The sequence below is a fragment of the Sorex fumeus genome, unplaced genomic scaffold, assembly GCF_029834395.1.
Source record: "Sorex fumeus unplaced genomic scaffold, SorFum_2.1 ptg000007l, whole genome shotgun sequence".
NCBI classification, from domain to species: domain Eukaryota; kingdom Metazoa; phylum Chordata; class Mammalia; order Eulipotyphla; family Soricidae; genus Sorex; species Sorex fumeus.
In genome coordinates, this window is record NW_026606064.1 from 46,949,715 (window position 1) to 46,971,150 (window position 21,436).

Below are 21,436 nucleotides of genomic sequence, written 5' to 3' on the forward strand. Positions count from 1 at the left end.
TAAAAGCATTTGATTATCTTACATTCACATTAATTTTGGGGGGAGGGTGCTGGAGAGACAACATAGCGGGAGGGCACTTGCCTTCCATGTGACTGATTTGGGTTAGATTTCTGGCACCCGTATAATCCCCTGAGCCCTGAGTACAGAACCAGGCATAAGCTCTGAGCACGGCTGGGTATGGCCCCAAAATAAAATAAATCCTTCCAAAATTCACATTAGTGTAATTGTCATTTAAAAGTTTGGGAATGTGTTCTGATCAGGTCTAGCATTTATTACAAAACTGCCACCAAGAGGGGAAAAAAACAACTTATAAGTGAGTCTAAGATTTAAAAATAAACATATTGTCAGGGTCAGAGAGATTGTACAGTGAGTAGGGTGCTTGCCTTGCATGCAACCAATCCCTGGTACCACGTAGGGTTCCCTGAGCCCTGCCCGGAGTGAGCCCTGAGCATAACTGGGTGTGGCCCCAAAGTCAACAATAGCAAAACCAGATATGTGAGTAAAGATTTGTTTATAACATGTGCTTAGTCAGACTTAGTGCATAACAGTGATTGGATTTATAAAATAGCAAACAGAGTTTAGAAAAGTTATACTTTTTCTTTTTATTCTCTCCTCTTCCTTCTCCTCTCTTTTTTTGTGCCAGAAATGGAACTCAGGGCCTCACATATACAAGGCATGCTCTACTGCTCTACCATGGAACTACATTTCCATTCTTCACTTTTTATTTACTTCTGAGAAACTCATTTAAATAAAGTTTACTTGATTGATCAAAAAGTTACCATTTGGAATAACTTCTTAAGTACACATCTCTTTGTTCTAAAGTCTTTGTGGAATTACTGTTTTTTTGAGTTTCATATCTGGAATAGTTTTAATAAATGCAGTTTTAAGGTCTAGAATATCCATTTTATTTAAAAAAAAAACATTATTTTAAACCAAACATACATAGTGGTTTGGTTGAAAAGTGTGATAAACTATTTGCTTTTGTCACCGTGGTATCAATTCTTGTACTCTTCTGAAAGCGTTTCTCCTTGCCTAATAATGAGTTAAAGTTCCTTTAAGTCCAAAGTATGTACCTTGTAACTTCTAGGAATTGTTTTTTAACTTCTTTACCACCCCCACCTTCCATTTCACCTGTTTATCTGGGATTATATACTGGAAATTATAGGTGAGAATTTCAGAGGATAATTTGAGACTTTATTGGATTTATCTGGAGAGATTTGATTTATGGTGTTGCCCAGGAACCAAGTTAGAACGGGTCACCTTAACTGTAGAGGAAGATGACTGTACTGGGCTTTAGTTCCCCGTGAGCTGCTCTTTTTCAGGTTCCCTTTCTCTTTGAGGAAGTAGCCCTTTTTAGGCCCCCAAAAGCCTTCTGCTTCCTTTCATTGGTCCCTTAACCCCCTTTACCGTCTACTCGGTGCTCTGGCTAGCAGGTCTGCTCAGATCTTTGGGCCTCCAGATTGGTGCTCTTGACCAACTTTCTAGTTGCTGTCAGTAGTAGTGGTGGAAAGAACATGTCTGCTTTTGCCAGAAACATAACTCTTTTATCTTTGATGCTTACTTTTGCATATGTTTAAAACTGGAAAAAAACCCACAATTTTTAGTATATACATGTTTATTATGTGAACATATGTACACATATATGAGTAGATGTGTATAGGAGTCATCAGTTGCTTGGCTTATTGGGATTGCACTGTCATTATTCATAAGCATGTGCATTTTTTGTTTTTCTGTTTCTGATTTGGGCCCCATTGGGTATTGGGGACTACTCCTCACTCTGTAGCATGGAGGGTGCACCTGGTGGTGCTCAGCAGACCACAGGGACAGAACCTGGCCCTCCTGCATGCAAAATGTACACGCTGCCCATTAAGCTATCTCAGTCCCCTGGGCAGTGAATATCTGTGATCTGCTAAGTATTAATTGTATATGTGGAAAAGGGCACATGTAAGATTTTTTTACCATGATTTCTAGCAGCAGTGTTATATGGATTTATGCATAAAGTGAAAGAAATGATTTTATAGAATGGGGGACATACAGTGTAGAGCATAAGTGAGGCCCTGGTCTTGATTCACCCCACAGAGTAAGAAACAACAACTATGTACTTTGTAACATTTAAAGAGTACACATAATAGTTTTATTGATGGGTTTTATTTTATTTTTGCCTCAAACTATTCTCAGCTATGTCTCTGAGGGGCCAGTATAGCAGTTAGGGTGCCTGCACCACGCAGGTGGCCTGGGTATCCCAACTACCACATCCTCAGGCCCTTGCATTGAACCACTGATCTGGTTGGCTGAGAATTTCTAGGGCTAATCCTCGGTCTCCTGAGCACTGCTTGGGAGACTCAAGAAGAAATGAAATGAAATGAAAATCCGTGAATAACAAAAATAAAACAATAAAAATGTTCTCATGTTTCTGAAAACATTTAACGACATTAGAGATTGTTTATGTTGTTGTCTCCTTAAAGATAGAAGTTTACTGCTTACAAAATATGCATGTGAGGTAGTTGATTTTTAAACTTAATATATAAATGATTATAGTGATTGAGAATACAGGTTCTGGAGTCAGGTTATTTGAATCCTAATTTTGCCAAGTACTATGTAACCTTGACCTCTAATCTTTGTTACTGTTTCCTTGTATGTGATATGCATGTAATTATAGAACTACTTTGTAGAACCTGTGTGTATATTAAACTCTGTATATCATTGTAACTGAGCGTTCTTCCTAATACTTAGTAAATAATAACAGTTGGTTGCTCTTAATATTTATCCTTTTATTCAGATAATGCTATTTGACAAGCCTGTAAGGGAAGTTTCTAATGAACTCTCTAGTCTTCCCCCTATGTAAAAATTACTGTTTCAATGCAAAATATACAGTGTATTTGTGTATGCTTGATGGTTAAAATAGAAATAGTTCAGGGTTAAGGCCATTGCCTTGCAGCAGCCAACTCTGTCTCTATCCTCTTCCCCCTGCCCCTTAAGCCCCCATTCAATCCATTCAGGTTGCCCCCGAACACTGTTGGAAGTGATCCCAAAAAAACATAAAACATAGATTGTGTTTTATCACTTAGTTGTACAACTGCTCAGAATTTTGAAATTGGTAAAAGAATTTCCATGAAGATATATAGTAGATATGCAACAGAAAGTTTAATTTTTGTTTTAAAGGAGGTGAAAGTATTTTCAGATTCTTGTATTCTGTTGGTTATGTGTTCAAAGTATGATTGCACCATATTTTGTAAGAAAGAACAAATTAAAACAAATGAGTACAGCTGCCTGTGGACATAGTGAATTAACACCTTCATCTAAACTGTGATTCTCTGTGTGTGATAATAACTTTGCTAAACTGGGTAAGTTCAAAGTGAAACAAAACAAAAAATGCTTGTATTGTTGCTACCAGTAATTTCATATGCTTTGCTATCCAGTTCCTTCAAGTACTATCAAAGTCATTGATGTCTAGAAACATTTTGAATCATGATTTTAGTTACCATGAAGTAGGCTAAAATCTGATTAATAACTTATATGAAACAACTGTTAGATGCTGATCTGACTGGGAGGAACTCAAGATCTCAAGGGCAGTTTTTGCAGGGCAAAGCTCATTTGTTATACTTCGGGTATGTTGACCCTTGAAATTCCTCAAACTGGGCAAGCTTCACTGTGTAATTTTGTGGTTGTAGGGGTTGCACTTTTTCCCCTAAGAGAAGAAAAATACAGGGAAGAGAAAAGTTGTAAGAAATTACTGCTAAATTGTGCATTTCTGGGTGCCTGAGAATGTTTCAGACATTTGCTTCTGTTTGGCTTAAGTATGTGTCTTATGTGAAAGACAAAGAAATGAGAGATAACTCCATTTTGCACAAGATTGCTTAATCACAATAAGGCTTTTGGCCTGTCACCGTTAAGTAATGGGTTTTTAACTGAAAGGCTCTGTAGATGTGTAAGCTAGCCTGAACTGAGTGGGGTTACTAAAGGGAGGACTGAGAACTTGAAGCAAATTGTACTTCCTTTGCTTAGTTTATCTGCCCTAAGGTTATTTTTAGGCCTATGAGTCACAGTGTTTCAGTTAGTTTCTTTATATACAATATATATTGTATGTCAAAAAACTAACTTATAATTTATTGGGTTTTTTTTTCTCTTTTTTGGTGAGAGGAGGCAACACCCATCAGTGCTCAGGGCTAATCCTGGCTACCTACTGTTACTCTCAGGGACCAGATACAGTGCTGGAGATAGGAACAGGGTCAGCCTCATGCAAGGCAAGGACCTTAGCCCCCAGCTCTAATTTTTTTTTAAATACTTTAAAAGTGCTTTCTCAGCCTAAGTAAATATCTAGGATTACTGCTTTCTCCTTTACAAGCATTCCTTTGATATTTAACTATAACTGATCATTTATACGTATTTAAAGTTTTCCTGTTCTTGTGCTTTTATTACATTTGTCACTTTTTGTGATTTTTATGAGGGGGGCACACCTGGCAAGTCTTAGGAATTGCTCCTAACGCAGTGCTCAGGGGAGATCATGTGATTGAAACTGGGCTTTCCACTTGCAAGCATAAGTTCCAACCCATTGAGCTATCTCCGTGGCCCTCTTTTTCATTAATTGCTTAACTCATGGCATGTTTTCTGCTCTGTTTTCTTTTTCCTCTATTAAAAAAATTATTATGAAATTTATTATTAAATACATATAAGCATTAAACACTCTAACTTTTGTACTATACTATTATCTAGAAAATAAAGTACTTTAAAAAGATTGTTGTAAGACTCTCTTACCAGTCATAATTACTATTTAACATTTATGGAGTAACAAGAAATATTTTTGGCAAAGTCCCAAAAATAGAAGGGCAGAAGGATCCTGGGATTTAAATTTAGATCCTGGAAACAGAATATAACCAGGTATAAAAATTAATTTTAAGAGCAGATAATGCCTATATTCTTAAATAAGATTTATCTTATTTAATTTAGTAATTATAATGTCTGTTGCCTGAAAATGCCTATAACATCATTTGTGTTAGCAAGAAAGAGTCTAGAATGAAGTGATTTATCCCAACCAGACTTTGGGTACTATGATACTGCCGAGGCAACATCATTAGGGCACTGCAGCTTAATAAAAATATACTGTAATCCATATGTGGTGTTTCCCTCCTAGTAACTATGTTAAAAATACTATAAAAGGTGAGTTTAATTTAATATATTTGGTTACTGGGTTTCGTTTGTCTGTGCTCAGGGATTACTCCTTGCCTCAGGAAACCATATGGAAGGTGCTTGGGATTGAACCTGGGTTGGCTACAAATAAGACAAGAACTTTACCAGCTGTGTATCTCTCTGGCCCCTTGAAAGGTGAAACTAACTTTAATAATAGGATTTATTGTCACTGTCACTGTCCTCCTGTTGTTCATCAATTTGCTTGAGTGGGCCTAGTAACATCTCCACTGTGACAATTGTTACTGTGTTTGGCATATCGAATACATCACGGGTAGCTTGCCAGACTTTGCCATGCAGGCAAGATATACTCTCGGTAGCTTGCTGGGCTCTCTGGAGGGGCAGAGGAATCGAACTCGGATCAGCCATGTTGGCCGCTTGCAAGGCAAACGCCCTACCCACTGTGCTATTGCTCCAGCCGTAGGATTTATTAAATCAAGTAAATCAAAAGATCATCATTTCAACATGATATTTTAAGTATTTTAAGTTATTAATAAACTTGTACATTTTTCACTAATAGTCTTGAAAATCTGTTGCATATTTTATAAATGCAGCTTATCATAGTTCGGACACACATGTTTTCTTTGGGTTGGGAGGATTTGGGCCACTCTTGGTGGCGCTGAGGACCTATTCCTGACTGTACACTCAGAGATTACTCCTAGCAACCTTGGGTCATAGTATGGGGGTGCAGGGAGAAAGCCCCTCTAAGTGCTCTGACCACTGTACTATCTCTCCAGCTCCATGGGTTTTCAAGTTTTGTGTAAGTTTACTTCCATATGTTTGCTTGAAATTCTTCAACTGTACAAAGTCAACATGTCAAATAACTTTTATACAGTGTACATATTTGGAATGCTATTTTGCCACAAGAGTCTTGAAACTTGGGCAGCCCCATCATGCTTTTAAAAGGCAAAATATGCCAGAGTCAGGCTGTGCAGTGAACTCAGTGGCCCTAATTCTTTTGTAAAAGTTGGTATAGACAACAAAGAGGAATTGTAGAGAATGGACATGTAATTTAGATCAAGCAATTCACTTTAAAAGCCATTTTAACTATATTTCTAGCCTTCCAGTTCCAAAGAAGTTAGCACACATTTAAATATACTGTGTATCAATGGAATTTCTTTCTTCTTGTGATTTTCCTGCTTAGTTGTTTTCATACGATAAGATTCAGGCGTACCAAAAGATTAACTTTTTAAAAATGCTATTGGTTTAGCATTGAAGAAGAAGAAACAAAAAATAAGTTACTTGTAGTTGTTCTCCAAAGCAGTAGAACTATACTGTTTAGCAAGCCCATTAAGAAAGTTATCCTGTGGTAGGTTGGAGAGCTAGTGCAGTAAGTGAGACACTTACCTTGTATGTGTCTGACTCAAGTTCAGTTCTCAGCACTATAGGAGTTCTGTGAGCACTTCCAGAGTGAGCCCTGAACACAGATTCAGGATTAAATGCTGAGCACCACAGAGGTATGGTTCAAACACCTTCCCTGACTACCTCCCCCCACAAAAAAAGAGCAAAGAAATTCATCCTATCATTTAAAATACTGCAATTGGAAGTATGTTACGAATGTAGGTAGAAGTCATATATTCTCTAATAGTTCACTTTGTATTTCAGGGTAGGGGCAGGGGTGTGGAGGAAAAATCCATGTGGTTCACTTTATTTTTTTACAGAGAAAACTGTAGAAAATTGGTTTCTTTACCTCTTTCTATATCAAGTAAGTACAAGGCCGAAGATTAGACATCATAAAGAGTCAAAATATATATGGCTGGGTTATGACTATTGAAATGGTGTATTATGTACTATGCATGGTAGCACGGTCCTCCCGTTGTTCATTGATTTGCTTGAGTGGGCCCAGTAACATCTCCATTTTGAGACTTGTTGCTACTGTGTTTGGCATATTGAATATATCAGGCTCTGCCATGATTATGTACTATATGATATATATATATATATCCTTTTCTTCTTTTAGTTTTGGACCACACCCAACAGTGCTGAGGCTTACTCCTGGCTCTGCACTCAGAGATCACTTTTGGTGGGGCTCGAGGGAACCATATGGGATGCCAGGGATTGACCCTGGAATGGGAGCATGCAAGGGAAGTACCCTACCTACCATATCGTTGTTTTGACCCTGTATGTGTCTTTTGGAATTGAAAAGTCATGAAAGGCAAATTGGAGTTACTTTTAATCAAACTTTGAAGAATTTCTAGGTGTCTTAAGAATACTTACAAGAGGGACTAGAGCAATAATACACCAGTGGGTAAGGTGTTTACCTTGCATGTGGCTGACCTGGGTTCAGTCCCCTGCATCCCATATGGTTCCCCAAGCACTCCAGGAGTAATTCCTGAGTGCAGAGCCAGGAGTAACCCCTGAGCGTCACCGCTGTGACCTAAAAAAAAAAAAAATCATAAAAGTTGTGCTAGAAGGTAATTCACAAAGTTAGCTTTAGAGAATTAAACTGATGATCTAATCATGAAATAGTAGGAGATGAATGCTTTAAGATTCTAAGGAAGGAATATGCATATCTAAGTCTCAGTTCAGTGGAATTAATTGCATACACAGTATTGGGCAGCAATCACCTTTATGTTTACTAATCTTTTCTGTCAGTAACTAGAAAATCTGTTCATCAGTGACACCTACCCCAACCTCAACCTTTAAATTTGAATCTGTTTATTTTCTATCTTTATGAATTTGCTTATTTTAGATATTGCATATTAGGAAAACAATATTGATATTGTATCTATCCTTTTGTGTTAGCTTATTTTACTTAGCATAATTTTCTTTTTTGGGGGGGGGTCACACCCGCCAATGCACAGGGGTTACTCCTGGCTCTGTGCTCAGGAATTACCCCTGGCGGTGCTCAGGGGACCATATGGGATGCTGGGAATCGAACCCGGATTGGCTCCGTGTAAGGCAAACGCCCTACCCGCTGTGCTATTGCTCCAGCCCCAATTTTCTTTTTTTCCCCTCTATTTATTATTTTTTTAATTAGTGAAACACCATGAGGTACAGTTATAGACTTACAAATTTTTGTGCTTGGGTTTCAGTTATGCAATGATCAAGTACCCATCCCTCCGCTACCGTCCATCCTCCACCCCTATGGGTCCCAACATCCCTCCCACCCCCCATCCCCCCCATCCCACCCTGCCTCTGTGGCAGGGCATTCCCCCTTGTTCTCTCTCTCTCCTTTTGGGTCCTGTGGTTTGCAAGAGAGACATTGAGTGGCAATCATGTTTGGTCTATAGTCTACTTTCAGCATGCTTCTCCCATCCTGGGAGGATCCTCCCAACATCCTTAATTTGGTGCTCTCTTCTCAATCTGAGCTTCCTTTTCCCCTAGCACGTGTGGCTGGCCTCCAAGTCATGGAGCAAAATTCCTGGTACTAATTGGCCACTCCTGGGTGTTAGTCTCCCATTTTGTTGCTTTATGTTCCCCAGATGGATGCAATCTTTCTGTGTCTATCCCGCTCTTTCTGACTCATTTCGCTTAACATGATACTTTCCATGTAGTATCACTTGTATGTGAATTTCATGACTTCATCTTTTCTAACAGCTACATAGTACTCCATTGTGTAAATGTACCAAGGTTTCTTTAACCAGTCATCTGTTCTCGGGCACTCAGGTTTTTTTCCAGATTCTGGCTATTGTAAAGAGTGCTGCAATGAACAAACAAGTGCAGATGTCACTTTGACTATAACTTTTTTGCCTCTCTGGGATATATAGCAGAAATCCAAAACCAACATTTAATTCTTGAACCCAGCTGTAGAAAGCAAATCATTTCACAATGCTGTTCCAGCATATCTGATTGGGGGGGGGAGGGTCATAAACTCTAAACAATAATTGTGCATCTTCTATCGAAACAATGTATCTTGTCAAAGTAGATAGAGTATTAACTAGAACTCATCTGCCACACAGGAATTGGGAGGGGTGGGAGGTGGGGTTCTATTGGAGTTCACGGTTAAAAATAAGTATTGGTAAAGGGAAATGTGTTTGATACTTACATGACTGAGACCTAAACCCGAAAGTTCTGTAACCCTGGAAGTATTTCTATTAAAAGTTAGATAGTTAAGAGATTGGTTTCTGTGCTCTGGAGTCGTGGCCGTGCCGGAGAGCCGCTTGTGGGGGGCAGCTGGTGACCTCGGTCGGGCGTGAAGGACGGCCCAGAACGCCCCCCTTCCCAGGAGGCCCCCGCTGCCCCCCGCCCCCAGCTCAAACCTGCTGTCCACAAGGCTCCTGTGCGGCCGCCATCTTTCTTTCCAGAGAGGAGTGGGCGAGCGGGACAACACCCTTTCCCCTCCGGGCAGGCATGGTGGCGCGGTTTAACACATAGTCCATTTGCTTTTCTGCTCCAAGCGGGTGGCTCTCTGTGCTAAGTCCTTGTGCCTCCGGGGCTGTGGCCGTGCCGGAGAGCCGCTCGTGGGGGGCAGCTGGTGACCTTGGTCGGGCGTGAAGGACGGCCCACAACGCCCCCCTTCCCATGATGGCCATTTACTTTCTTGGTAAACTTTGCCCCAAGTTTTTGGGGTCTGGCCAAAGGCAATTTTGGGATATCTGAAAGTCTGACGTTGTCATCAGACTGCTGATGCACTCACCTCACCTGTACAGATTGACCTGCAGTGGCACCACACCCCCTGGTAGAACATTTTTGTATTTCAGAGTCACTGGAATATTATATTGGATTCAAAATCAAGTACTCAGAAGGCATAAACAAGCATTTCTAAATGTTGATGATATTACTTTCTTAAAATATAACATAATTTGGGTGATAAAACATTGCAGATAAAAGGCTTAGAATTTATTTTGAGATTTTGTTTTGGGGTCATGCCTGTTCAGGGATCACTCATGGTGGTTCTCAGAGGACTGTATGGGTTGCAGAGGATTGACCAAGCCCAAGACAAAGACCCTACCCACTGTGCTATATCTTTTTTTTTTTTTAGTGAAACACCATGAGGTACAGTTGTAGATTTACAAATTTTTGTGCTTGGGTTTTGATTATAGAATGATCAAATACCCATCCCTCCACCAGTGCCCATTTTCCACCACCATGGATAATATCCCTCCCACCCCCATCCCCCTATCCCACCCTGTCTTTGTGGCAGGGTATTCCCTTTTGTTCTCTCTCTCCTTTTGGGTGTTGTGGTCTACTGTGCTATATCTTTAGACCCTCTTTTGAAGTTTTTAGAATGTTAGTAGGATCTTGGGAGCAAATTTAAATTCTTCCATGTCTAAATTAGATGACCTAGATTTAATATGGTTCTTTTATCTGCTTAAAAATTGTATTAAAGGAATTGATGATAATTTCTAGGGTTTCTGTAGGGCCAGTTTTTCAGAAGTAAAAGATATAAGAAAATTTGAATATATGTAACCTGAATTTTCCCACAAAAAAAGTTTATGCTCTTTATAAAGTTTATACACTTAATAAAAGTGTATGCTCTTTATAAAATTTATTAAATTTTCTTTTTACATGTTTTCACTTGCAAATAGTACTATTGTTTGGACGGACAAAGATTTATAATAGCATTAAGTTCTTTGGTAAGCATGCAGTAATAACACAAATGATTAATTTTAGCACATAATCTTTTCATTATTACTTTGGTTTTTGGGCCATACCCAGCAGTACTCATGGGTTACTCCTGCTCTGCATTCAAGGTTCACTCCTGGCGGTGCTCAGGAGACCACATAGTATGCCAGAGATCAAACCTAGATTGGCCACGTGCAAGTGAAATGCCTTACCTGTTGTATTATTACTCCAGCTCACCTCTTTTAACCAATATTTTTTTTCATTGAATGTTGGGCCCAACATGACGAACATGAGAATCACATAGAGAACTTTTCAAAATATGTCAGTACTAAGACTGGATCTGTCTATCTAGATCAATACCTGGACGCAATACTCAGGGATTTTAAAAAACAAGTTTCACAAGTAATACACTGGAAGCCAGGGTGTCAGATCACTGTGTTCAAGCTGGAGCCAACTGAGATTTAGGTGGGGCTGCAAGTGGGGGTACTAAGAATGAGCTTTAGTCCTTGTTTTCTTTTGCCTATTTCAAACCACTCAAGAGCAGGGAGAAATCAAAGAGTCTTGAAAATTCAGAGTCTAGAAAAACTTCGAATTTAAAAAATATATTTTTGTCATTACAGACATGGAAGGACTTTAAGAAAATTTAAATGGTTCAACAAAAGATGCTCTAATGGATGACAGTGCAACTCCTACATACAATCTGCAGATAGAACCAAAAGATGGCTGCCATCCTGGAGACTGTGTGGAAAGTATAGTAACCCGCTTGCCTTCTGCATCTGATGAAAATGAAAATCAGCTTGATGGGGATGGCTGTGAGCATCTGACAAGCAGTGAGAGTGCAATGGGCAAACCGGAAGTTTTGGAGCAGGACAGTCTCAACAATAATGAAAGCTGTACCGCAGGCTGTGAGGTGGCTACCAGTGAGAACTCGGAGAGCACTTCCTGGGAGGACCCCAGAGATGAACAGGCTTTCTTGGGAAAGGACAAAAAAATACCTGGAAAAAGAAGCTCAAGAATCAAAAGAAGCACTGCTAGGAAGATAATACCACAAGGTATGTCTTCTGTTATCATTTATGCTCTTCTTTAAAAACAAACTGTCTTCCCAACCTGGAAAGTGTTTGCTGTCCCACAGCTTAATTTTCTTCTTTGATTCAGTAGTTATTTCTGTAACACCACACAAAATCTTTTGGTGTGGTAAACTGTTAAACAGTGGCATGGTTCCACAGTATTCCCTTTTATTTGGTTGGTTTTAATTTGGGGCCACATCCAGTGGTGCTCAGGGGCGACACCTAGCTCTGTGCTCAGGGGCTATTTTCTGCAGTGCTCACAAGACCATGCAGTGCTGGGGATTGAACCCAAGTGTCAAGCAATGCAAAGTCTGTACTTAGCTTGTTGCGCTCTCTCTCCAGCCCTCACAGTGCTCTATTATATCAACTGACTATAAGGTGTTTACTTAGTTATGGCTCATCACAGTACTTTGCTATTTATAGAGTGCTGAAATGAACATTCCGTGTACAAGTTCCCAACACTGTGATTTAAATATGTATGGTCTCCTTTCTTTATGGTATATAAGACCATTTTCTACCAGTATCAGCAGTATCAGTATTTTTTTTTCTTTTGGGGCCATGCCTAGCGATGCTCAGGGGTAACTCCTAGCTCTTCACTCAGGAATAATTCCTGGTGTGTTCAGGGGACCATATGGCATGCCAGGGATCAAACTTTGGTCAACCATGTGCAAAGCAAACACCCTACCTGCTGTACTTTCACCTGGCCCCTCTACCAGTATCAGTCTTAAAGCACTGTTGCCACTATTTCTTAGATCTTGAACCTGTGAGTTTATGAGGTAATATGATTTTACTTAATCTCTTTATAAGTTTTTTTTCCTTCGGACTCAGTAGTTGAATATATATATTAACATATAAACATATATTGTCTTATACAGTGTTATATAAGACACTCTGCTCTAGTTTAGTGACTGGTTTAAAAAGTATAGTAAACCACTTGAAAGTATTTCTCATTTGGTATACAGTTTGGCATTTAGCATTTGGAGCTCTGGACTTTTTTTTTTTTTTTTGCATGCATGCATCATAGAGTACCTTTGGGAAAAGACAGCCTCTGATTATTATCAAAAGCCAGTGAGATAGGAGAGTCCTAGTTTATCATACGCTGGGACTTTTTTAATGTAGCCCCACGTTGTAAAAATCAGTAACCTGCATAAGACTCTGTTAAACAAAGTGGAGTGTCTTCGTCATCCTTTGTTCTCTTGTGCTGCTTCAGCTTATTAGAAATATAGTTAGGAGGCAGGAGAGAAAAGTCAGTGGCTGAGCATATGCTTTGCATGTAGGAGACCTGGCTTCTATTGCTAGAACTGTGTGGTCCCCTGAGCATAGTAACCCCTGTGTACAGAGCCAGAAGTAGCTCCTGAACACTGCCAGGTGTGGCCACTAAACAAAACAGAACAGTAGTCTGTCAGTAAAATATGAAACCACAGGTTCTGAAAATCCTTATTTATCAGTTATTTATTCAGTAAGGTAATTTTATAACATTTATCATACTTTGGCTTTCCAATTAACAAATCCCTTTGTCTTTGATTTTCTTAATAGACTTAGAGAAAATTAAAATAATTTGTTTTGGTTTTGTTTAATTTTGCACCATGCCATGTGGTGTTCAGGGCTTCTGGGAACCACTCCCAACACTGCTTGGTCAGCTCAACCAGTGCAGGACTATTTGGGCTCAGTGGTGCCAAAGATTGAACCCAGGTCTAGTGCATACAAGACAGACACCCTAATTTTCCATATTCCCCAGTACCATCTTTCTGGCCTAATGTATGTACCATCTTTCCCTATACATCTTTTGTCCCCTGAAATAGTTTCTGACAAGCAATATGAAAGCATTTTCTAATAGCCCTAAGAGTAAATCAGTGATACAGTGCTGTTAGTATGTAAAATGATCTTTTCTATAATTCAAGGGCAGAGTGACTATACCTCTTTACTCTTGGTTGTGTGATGTTTTAAAGAACTAAGCCCTAATTACATATGCATAAAGTCAGTTGTAGTTTCAAAATCATAAGTTTTCCCCTCCCTTTATCACTATTTCCATTTTCCTAGATATTAGTTATGCAATGTGTAGAGTTATTGTCTCATAGATTTTTTTAAAAAATACATGATTTATAAAACTTTGGGAATCTTTATGCGGATTATTTTTGAAATAATTGTGTATAGGGTGGAGCAGTAGGACAGCAGGCTAGGTGCTTGCCTTGTACATGGCCGACCTGAATTCTAACTCCAGCACCCCATATGGTTCCCTGAGGCCTGCCAGGAGTGATGCCTGAGTACAGAGCCAAGAGAAAGCCCTGATCATTGTCAGATGTGCCCCTCCAAATTGGAAATAAAATAAATTTTGAAACAAAATAATTTTATATATTACTTAAATATATTACTGAATTTAAGAAATGTAATTTAAGAATTATAAAACAAATTCAAAATTCTGGATCTAGATTACTTGGAAACAGCCATTCCGTACTTGCTTTCTCATTTTTTTTATGATTTCCATCTACATGTATTTATAAAAATCTTCTCTGAGTCGGGACTTCTTAGATTTCTGAGTAGACATGGTATATTTTAGATGTCACTAAAATATAGTGAGAGTATTATTTTCCCTTTTTCAGTCCCTGAAGGTCCCTAGAATGGGAAGCTATAGTGTTGCTTGACAAACTTTCCTTCCTTTATGGGAGAGATCACTGAGCCTCTTTCTAGTATTTACAGCCCATCACCAAATCCAAGTGACCGTATTTCCTCGTGTCTCTCTACTTGCTTTGTTTCCTATATCACCACTGCCACAGTTCATGAGCATCTTTAACTGGAATGCTGCAAAAGTCCCCTAAAAGTATCTCCTATCTTCTTCCTCCTGAACCCATCTTCCATATCAAAGCTAACAGTGCCATGTTTTGAAGTCTATATGTCCATTTACTCTTCTTTTTTACTTTGAAATTCCAATACCTGAAAAATTAAGTCTCAAAAAATTTCAGATAAATACATTTGTAATAGTAGAATACTGTTCTCAGACATGAAAGGAGATTAAATGTGTAGAATTAAATTTTACAGGAATAAGTACCTTTACAAGTAGGAATGCAACACTTTGAAAATAAAATTTGAGTAAATTTTATTCACTTGTCCAATATATTTCTTAGCTTAATTAGTAATAAATTTTCAAGAGCCCATAAACTAGTCCTGGAAAAGATAACAAAGCAGTAGTGGAGATGTCCCATTATGTATTGGCTTTTAGAGGCATCATTTCAATAGACCTGAACATCAGGTTCCGGATAGTCTGGTTGTCTTACATTACAGCCTATATTTTTCCATAACAGAAGTGAATTCCCTTGAGATAGTCAACTAAGAATGGTTTTAAGTTGCATTACATCAATCTTTCGATGTTTTAAAACTGATGTGGTTTTAGGTCAATATACTGAGGTAAATATAACAGATGAAAGTGGTCCTACAAATCTTGTATATTTATAAAGGTACAATTCATATATTATTCACTTTGCCTATTAAAAATACATGACTTGATTTTTTTTTCATTTCCTCACAAAGCTGTGCAGTCATCACCCTTCAATTTTAGAATGTCTTTGTTACCGAAAAATGAAGCCCCTTACTATTAGCAGTCACTCCCCTTTCCTCCTGAGTCCTCCTAGCACAATGTAATGTCTTTATATTCTTTCTCTGTAGTCTTCCCTACACTGCACATTTCATGTGAAAGGAATCACACAACATGTGGTCTTTATTGGCTAACTTCTTTCACTTATGATTTATGAAGATTCACTCATGTTGTAGCATGTATCAACACTGCATTCTTTTTTATGTAATTATATTCCATTGCACGGGCATACCACATTTTATTGATTTGTCCACTCATGGGCGATTTTGTTGTTTCTACCTTTTGGCTAGCTCCTATGAACATTTGCGTACAAGAAGACACATGTTTTCCTTTGGAGGTATAACTTTTTGATGTCTGCCTGTTTTCCAAATAGAGTAAGCTATTTTATATTCCTAGCAGCAATGTGTCAGTACTACCTTTTTTTTCATATTATTTCCAACACTTGTGAACATCCAATTCTTTAATTTTTACCCATAACTTTAAAAATTGAGATTAATGTATATGTCATGTAAATTCACCTGTACTTATATTCCAGATATTCACATGCATAATATGTACAACTTAGTGGTGTTAGTATATTCACAAAGTTGTAAAATCAACACCAAGTATCTTAATTCTGTAATATTTTATCTCTCTCCAAAGAAACCCTATACTCATTAGTAGTCACTGCCCATTTTTCTCCCCTCAGCCCCTGCCAAACACTATCTTATAAAATTGTATAGATGTAATAGACAGATTAGCTTTTTGATAATTACCATAACAACATACTTTCTTAATTTACTTGGTCACCATAGTATCTAAGTATTTGACAAAAACAGTTCAGCAGTGGCAGGAAGCCAAAGACAGTACATGGAAAATGAGAAAGGAAGACACTTTGAAACTGGCTTGCCATCTTTTACTGCCCTGACTTGTTTCTCTGAAGACCTTCACAGTCTGCCAGCCTGGGAGGCAGTGAGGAAGGCCTTAAAGCAAGTGGGAAAACAAGCATTGACAATGGATCCGTGTTCTGGAGTCAGTTTTATATAGGGAGAAGAGCAGAGACTGGGAACTTGAGTGTTGACTCTACCTATTCCCACCAGAGCGACCTGAGAAAAGTGACAGCCTCTTTCCTGTGCCGCGTGGGAGGGCTGGTTGTACTACCAGTTTTGACCTTCCCAACAATTGTGAACAAAAGGGTGAATGATGTGAGTTATATATTTAGAAAGACTATTCAGTCTTCAGTGGAGAGAGTGGGTTAAAACTGCAGAATTAGAGCCATGACTCAAAAGCCCCTCATAAGCCAGGGCTTCTGCATTGAGTAGTTACAGGGCTGGAAAGAAGTACTTGGGTTCTGGGGTTGGAGAGATAATGCAATGGGTAGGGCACTGCCTTGCATGTGGTTGACCTGGGTTAGATTTCCGGCAACCCATGTGGTACCCATATACTGCCAGGAGTGATACCTGAGTGCAGAGGGAGGCGTAACACCTGAGCATAGCCAGGTGTGACCCAAAACAAACAAAATAGTAAGTGGGTTAGGAGTCACTGAAGAGGTGAAATCAACAGGTCTGGTACATAGATTAGGTATTAAAAAAAATTGTTGAGGATCATTCCCATTGTCTGACTCTGGCAGTAGATGCATGGTAATGCGACTTACTGAAGGTGGGAGTACAGAGGGACAGGGAGCAAGTCTGGGAAGAAGAGGCAGTTTGGTGATGTCAGTGGAATCCTTTACTCAACTAAGAGGCATATGGAATAGATCTCAGACTTTGGTCTTAGCCGAAGATACAGATTTGGGAAAGCTTAGACCAGGAATATAACTCAGAGGTCAGAGCTATATGCCTTGTGCTAGGGGGACCAGATAGTTCAGAAGTTAAGACACATGTTTTGTATGCAGTCCACCCTAGTGTATATTTGGAGCCACACCTGGCTGTGCTTAGCATTTACTCCTGGCTTTGTTCTCTGGATTTAATCTTGTCTCTGGACTCAGAGGACCATATGTGGTACTGGGGATCAAACACCTTTGTCAGCCAGGTTCATGGCAAATTCCCTACCCACTGTACTGTCTCTCTGGCCCAAATGGACATTTTAAAGTTTTGAATTAGAATATTTTTAAGTTTTGAATGATAAATTTTGAATATAATTTCCTTATATTTATTAGAGAAACTATATACACAAGTATATATGTGTGCACATATATATACACACATACTTACAAGAACTTATAATTTTCATAAAGTAGCATAAAATGGAATCATTTTATTCTTCATCCTAGATAAACCAGGGAATATTTTATATTTAGTTAATGGACTTCTAAGGAGCTAGAAATACCATAAAACTTGGTCATTTTGATATTAACAAAAGTTAGTTTCCAGTTGGAAAAAAAGTATTAATTGCCTTTAACTTTGGTGCTTGGATTCTCTGTGAATTTGAATGAGAAGTGTAGATATGCGCATTATATGTTTAGGGAAAACCTATGGATCTTTTACGTTTTTAATGAGATGGGTTAAACTGTAAAATGTATAACAAACTTCTAACAGGAAAATTATGGAATCTACACATTGGTGCTAGTTGACACTTTGTTACATTACTTAGAATTGAAATCTCAGCAGTATTTGTGGACACTAATTTTGTCTTGAACATGAGTTGGAGACAACCTGGAGCATTTACAGAAAGGGGTGAAACTTGAGGGACCAGCTCAGTGGACTCTGAGCTGCTCCCTTTCGTAGCCTCCAGGCACTCCCAAAGGCATTCTACGTTAAATTCCTTTTGAACTTAATGAAATTCATTTCTAGAAGTGCTTTTTTAGAGCCACACTGTATCTGTAAGATCTGAATATCAGGTGCAGGTTACCAAGACCAGGGTGTATCCTAATTATATGAATTTCCTATACTAAAGGAGAAAACAAACAACGGTCTTTGTGATCAAGTCAGCCTGAGTGGAAGTAGAGGTGCTTAAATACTGTGGTAGGCTTTTAGATCTAGACAGTGGTATGTTGTGGCTCATTAAAATGTCTAGTGAGTTGGACGGCTACATGCAAAAAAATAGGCTCAGAACTCTGCCTAACACCATGTACAAAAGTAAGATCAAAATGGATTAAAGACCTCAACATCAGACCAGAAACCATAAGGTACATTGAAGATAAAGTTGGCAAAACCCTCCATGACATTGAAGCTAATGGTATCTTCAAAGATGCCACGCCACTGGCCGAGCAAGTGAAAACAGAGATAGATAAATGGGACTATCTTAAACTAAGAAGCTTCTGCACCTCCAAAGAAACAGTGACCAAAATACAAAGACAGTCTACAGAATGGGAAAGGATATTCACCGAATACACATCTGACAAGGGGTTGATATCCAGGATATACAAAATACTGGTTAAACTCCACAAGAAGAAAACATCCAATCCCATCCAAAAATGGGGCAATGAAATGAACAGAAACTTTCTCAAAGAAGAAATCCGAATGGCAAAAAAGCACATGAGAAAATGCTCTACATCATTAATCATCAGGGAGATGCAGATCAAAACCACAATGAGATACCATCTCACACCTCAGAGACTGGCCCAAATTCAAAAGAACAAAAGCAACCGATGCTGGCGTGGATGTGGCGAGAAAGGGACACTCCTTCACTGTTGGTGGGAATGTCCACTGGTTCAGCCCTTCTGGAAAACAGTATGGACGATTCTCAAAAAATTAGAAATTGAGCTCCCATTTGACCCAGCAATACCACTCCTGGGAATATATCCCAGAGAGGCAAAAATGTATAGTCGAAGTGACATCTGCACTTGTTTGTTCATTGCAGCCCTCTTTACAATAGCCAGAAACTGGAAGAAACCTGAATGCCCAAGAACAGATGACTGGTTAAAGAAACTTTGGTACATCTACACAATGGAGTACTATGTAGCTCTTAGAAAAGATGAAGTCATGAAATTTACATACAAGTGGTACAATATGGAAAGTATCATGCTAAGCGAAATGAGTCAGAAAGAGAGGGATAGACATAGAAAGATTGCATTCATCTGGGGGATATAAAGTAACAAAGTATGAGATTAATACCCAAGAATAGCTGAGATCAGCACCAGGAGGATTACTCCATAACTTAGAGGCCAGCCGGGTATCCTAGAGGAAAGGGCTATTCAGATAGAGAAGGGAGCACCAAATAAAGGATGTTTGGAGGATCCTCCCAGGAGGGGAGATGCATGTCGAAAGTAGACTATGGACTGAACATGTTTGCCACTCAATGCCTCTTTTGCAGACCACAACACCCAAAAGGAGAGAGAGAACACAGGGGATTGCCCTGCCACAGAGACGGGGGGATGGGGGGATGGGGGTGGGAGGGATATTATCCATGGTGGTGGAAAATGGGCACTGGTGGAGGGATGGGTATCTGATCATTGTATAATTGAAACCAAAGCACAAAAAATTGTAAATCTACAACCTTAAAAAAAATAAAATAAAATAAAGGGGGAAAAAAAAAAATGTCTAGTGAGTAAGTAGTGATCAGCAAGGCAAACAAGCTATAAAAAATGGGGGCTTGTTTCTTCCACTCAAGAAAAGTGCCCTTTGTGACTTCTACCTGAGGGTCTGGTATGATGGCACATTCCTTCTGAAGCACTTAAATCATACACATGACTTAATTCATGAAGAGCGCTCTTTTCACTGTTTGAGTATTGGCTCTTCAAATAGACCAAACTATCATTACTAGACTTTAACATGCCACCTCAAGGACAGTTTTTTATGTTTTTCCCATCCCTATGTTGAAATCATTCAACACTCAACTGAGAAAGACCAGTGCAACCTCCTTGAGTGCCTGATGACTGTTTGGGGAACTTTACATGTCATTTTAATTTATTTATTTATGTTTCGAGGGTCACACTCAGCAGTCGCAGGGATCACTCCTGGAGGGAGTCAGAGGACATTATGGGGTGTTAGGGATTGAACTTGGGTCCTTTTTCTTGTTTGTTTGGGATCTACACGGTGATGTTCAGGGTTTACTCCTGGCTCTGCATTCAGGAGTATCCTGAATCCCTTAACCTGGTCTGTTAGGTCACTTTGTTACCTTGGGTCACTGGGCAGCTTGATTGCTGACTGAATTCCTATCCACTGCCCTGTGCTGCTCCCTCTGTAGGCAGAGGCTGTCGCCTGAGGGCACTGGAAAAGAATGTGCCACGTGGAGCTAATGGCACAATTATGCCATAATTACATAATGCATCCCCTTTGACCCCAGGTCAGGTCAGGAGGAAGTTGGCTGAATTTTAGATTTATCTCACTTGAGATACTCGCATGGAGTGTTGAGGAAAAGAAAATGATTTTTCCCCTTTTTAACCACTTACGTGTTGTTTAGCCAGTGACTGAAGATAATTAAATTGTGACTACACTCCTCACAATTATTTTCTTTTTGCTTTGCTTTTCTGGGTCACACCTGACGATGCACAGGGGTTACTCCTGGCTCTGCACTCAGAAATTACTCCTGGCAGTGCTCAGGGTACCATATGAGATGCTGGGAGTCGAACCCAGGTCAGTTGTGTGCAAAGCAAATGCCTTACCCACTGGGCTATCACTCCAGCCCACTCCTCACAGTTTTTGAGGGACAGGCCAGAACCTGAAAGTGAGGGAATGTGAAAAGGGAAAGGGAATACAGTACATAAACCATGTACAGCAGCTTACTTTTCATCAATCTTCTAAAATTATGACCCAGGTAAGGTGAGTTTGGGGAATAATTATGCAGTGGCCCAAAAAATCATAACAGGAAAGCACAGAATTTAAGGGATTTTTTCCTTTTTTTATTGCAATAAACAATATATAACACATTTTCCATTTCAATTGTGCCAATAGATGGCATTAATTACAACTCAGTATATTGCATAACCATCACCATTTTCTATTTCCAAAATAGTTTTACCCCAGAGACTGAAAGCATAAACCAATACCTCCTCTTCTTTCCTCTGTATGAGTTTTGCCTGTTCTAAGTACTTAATTTAAGTAACCATACAATATTTGCCCTTTTGTGATTTATTTCTTTCACTTAACATTGTTTTCAGGATTTTATGTGTTGCAGCATATATCCCAATGCATGTGTTTACAATACTTTATCTATTCTATATATTTAT

The 21,436-nt window shown here is 39.1% G+C and overlaps 1 protein-coding gene across 1 annotated transcript in view; it reads left to right on the top strand.

Moving 5' to 3' along the window:
* The window catches only part of CNST (consortin, connexin sorting protein), a 104,361-nt gene that overhangs the window by 26,406 nt on the left and 56,519 nt on the right, over positions 1-21,436 (top strand). Inside the window, exon 2 of the mRNA XM_056132251.1 lies at positions 11,313-11,744. Coding sequence (XP_055988226.1) covers positions 11,363-11,744 — 382 coding nt within the window. The 5' untranslated portion in view covers positions 11,313-11,362. The remainder of the gene's footprint in view (positions 1-11,312; positions 11,745-21,436) is intronic.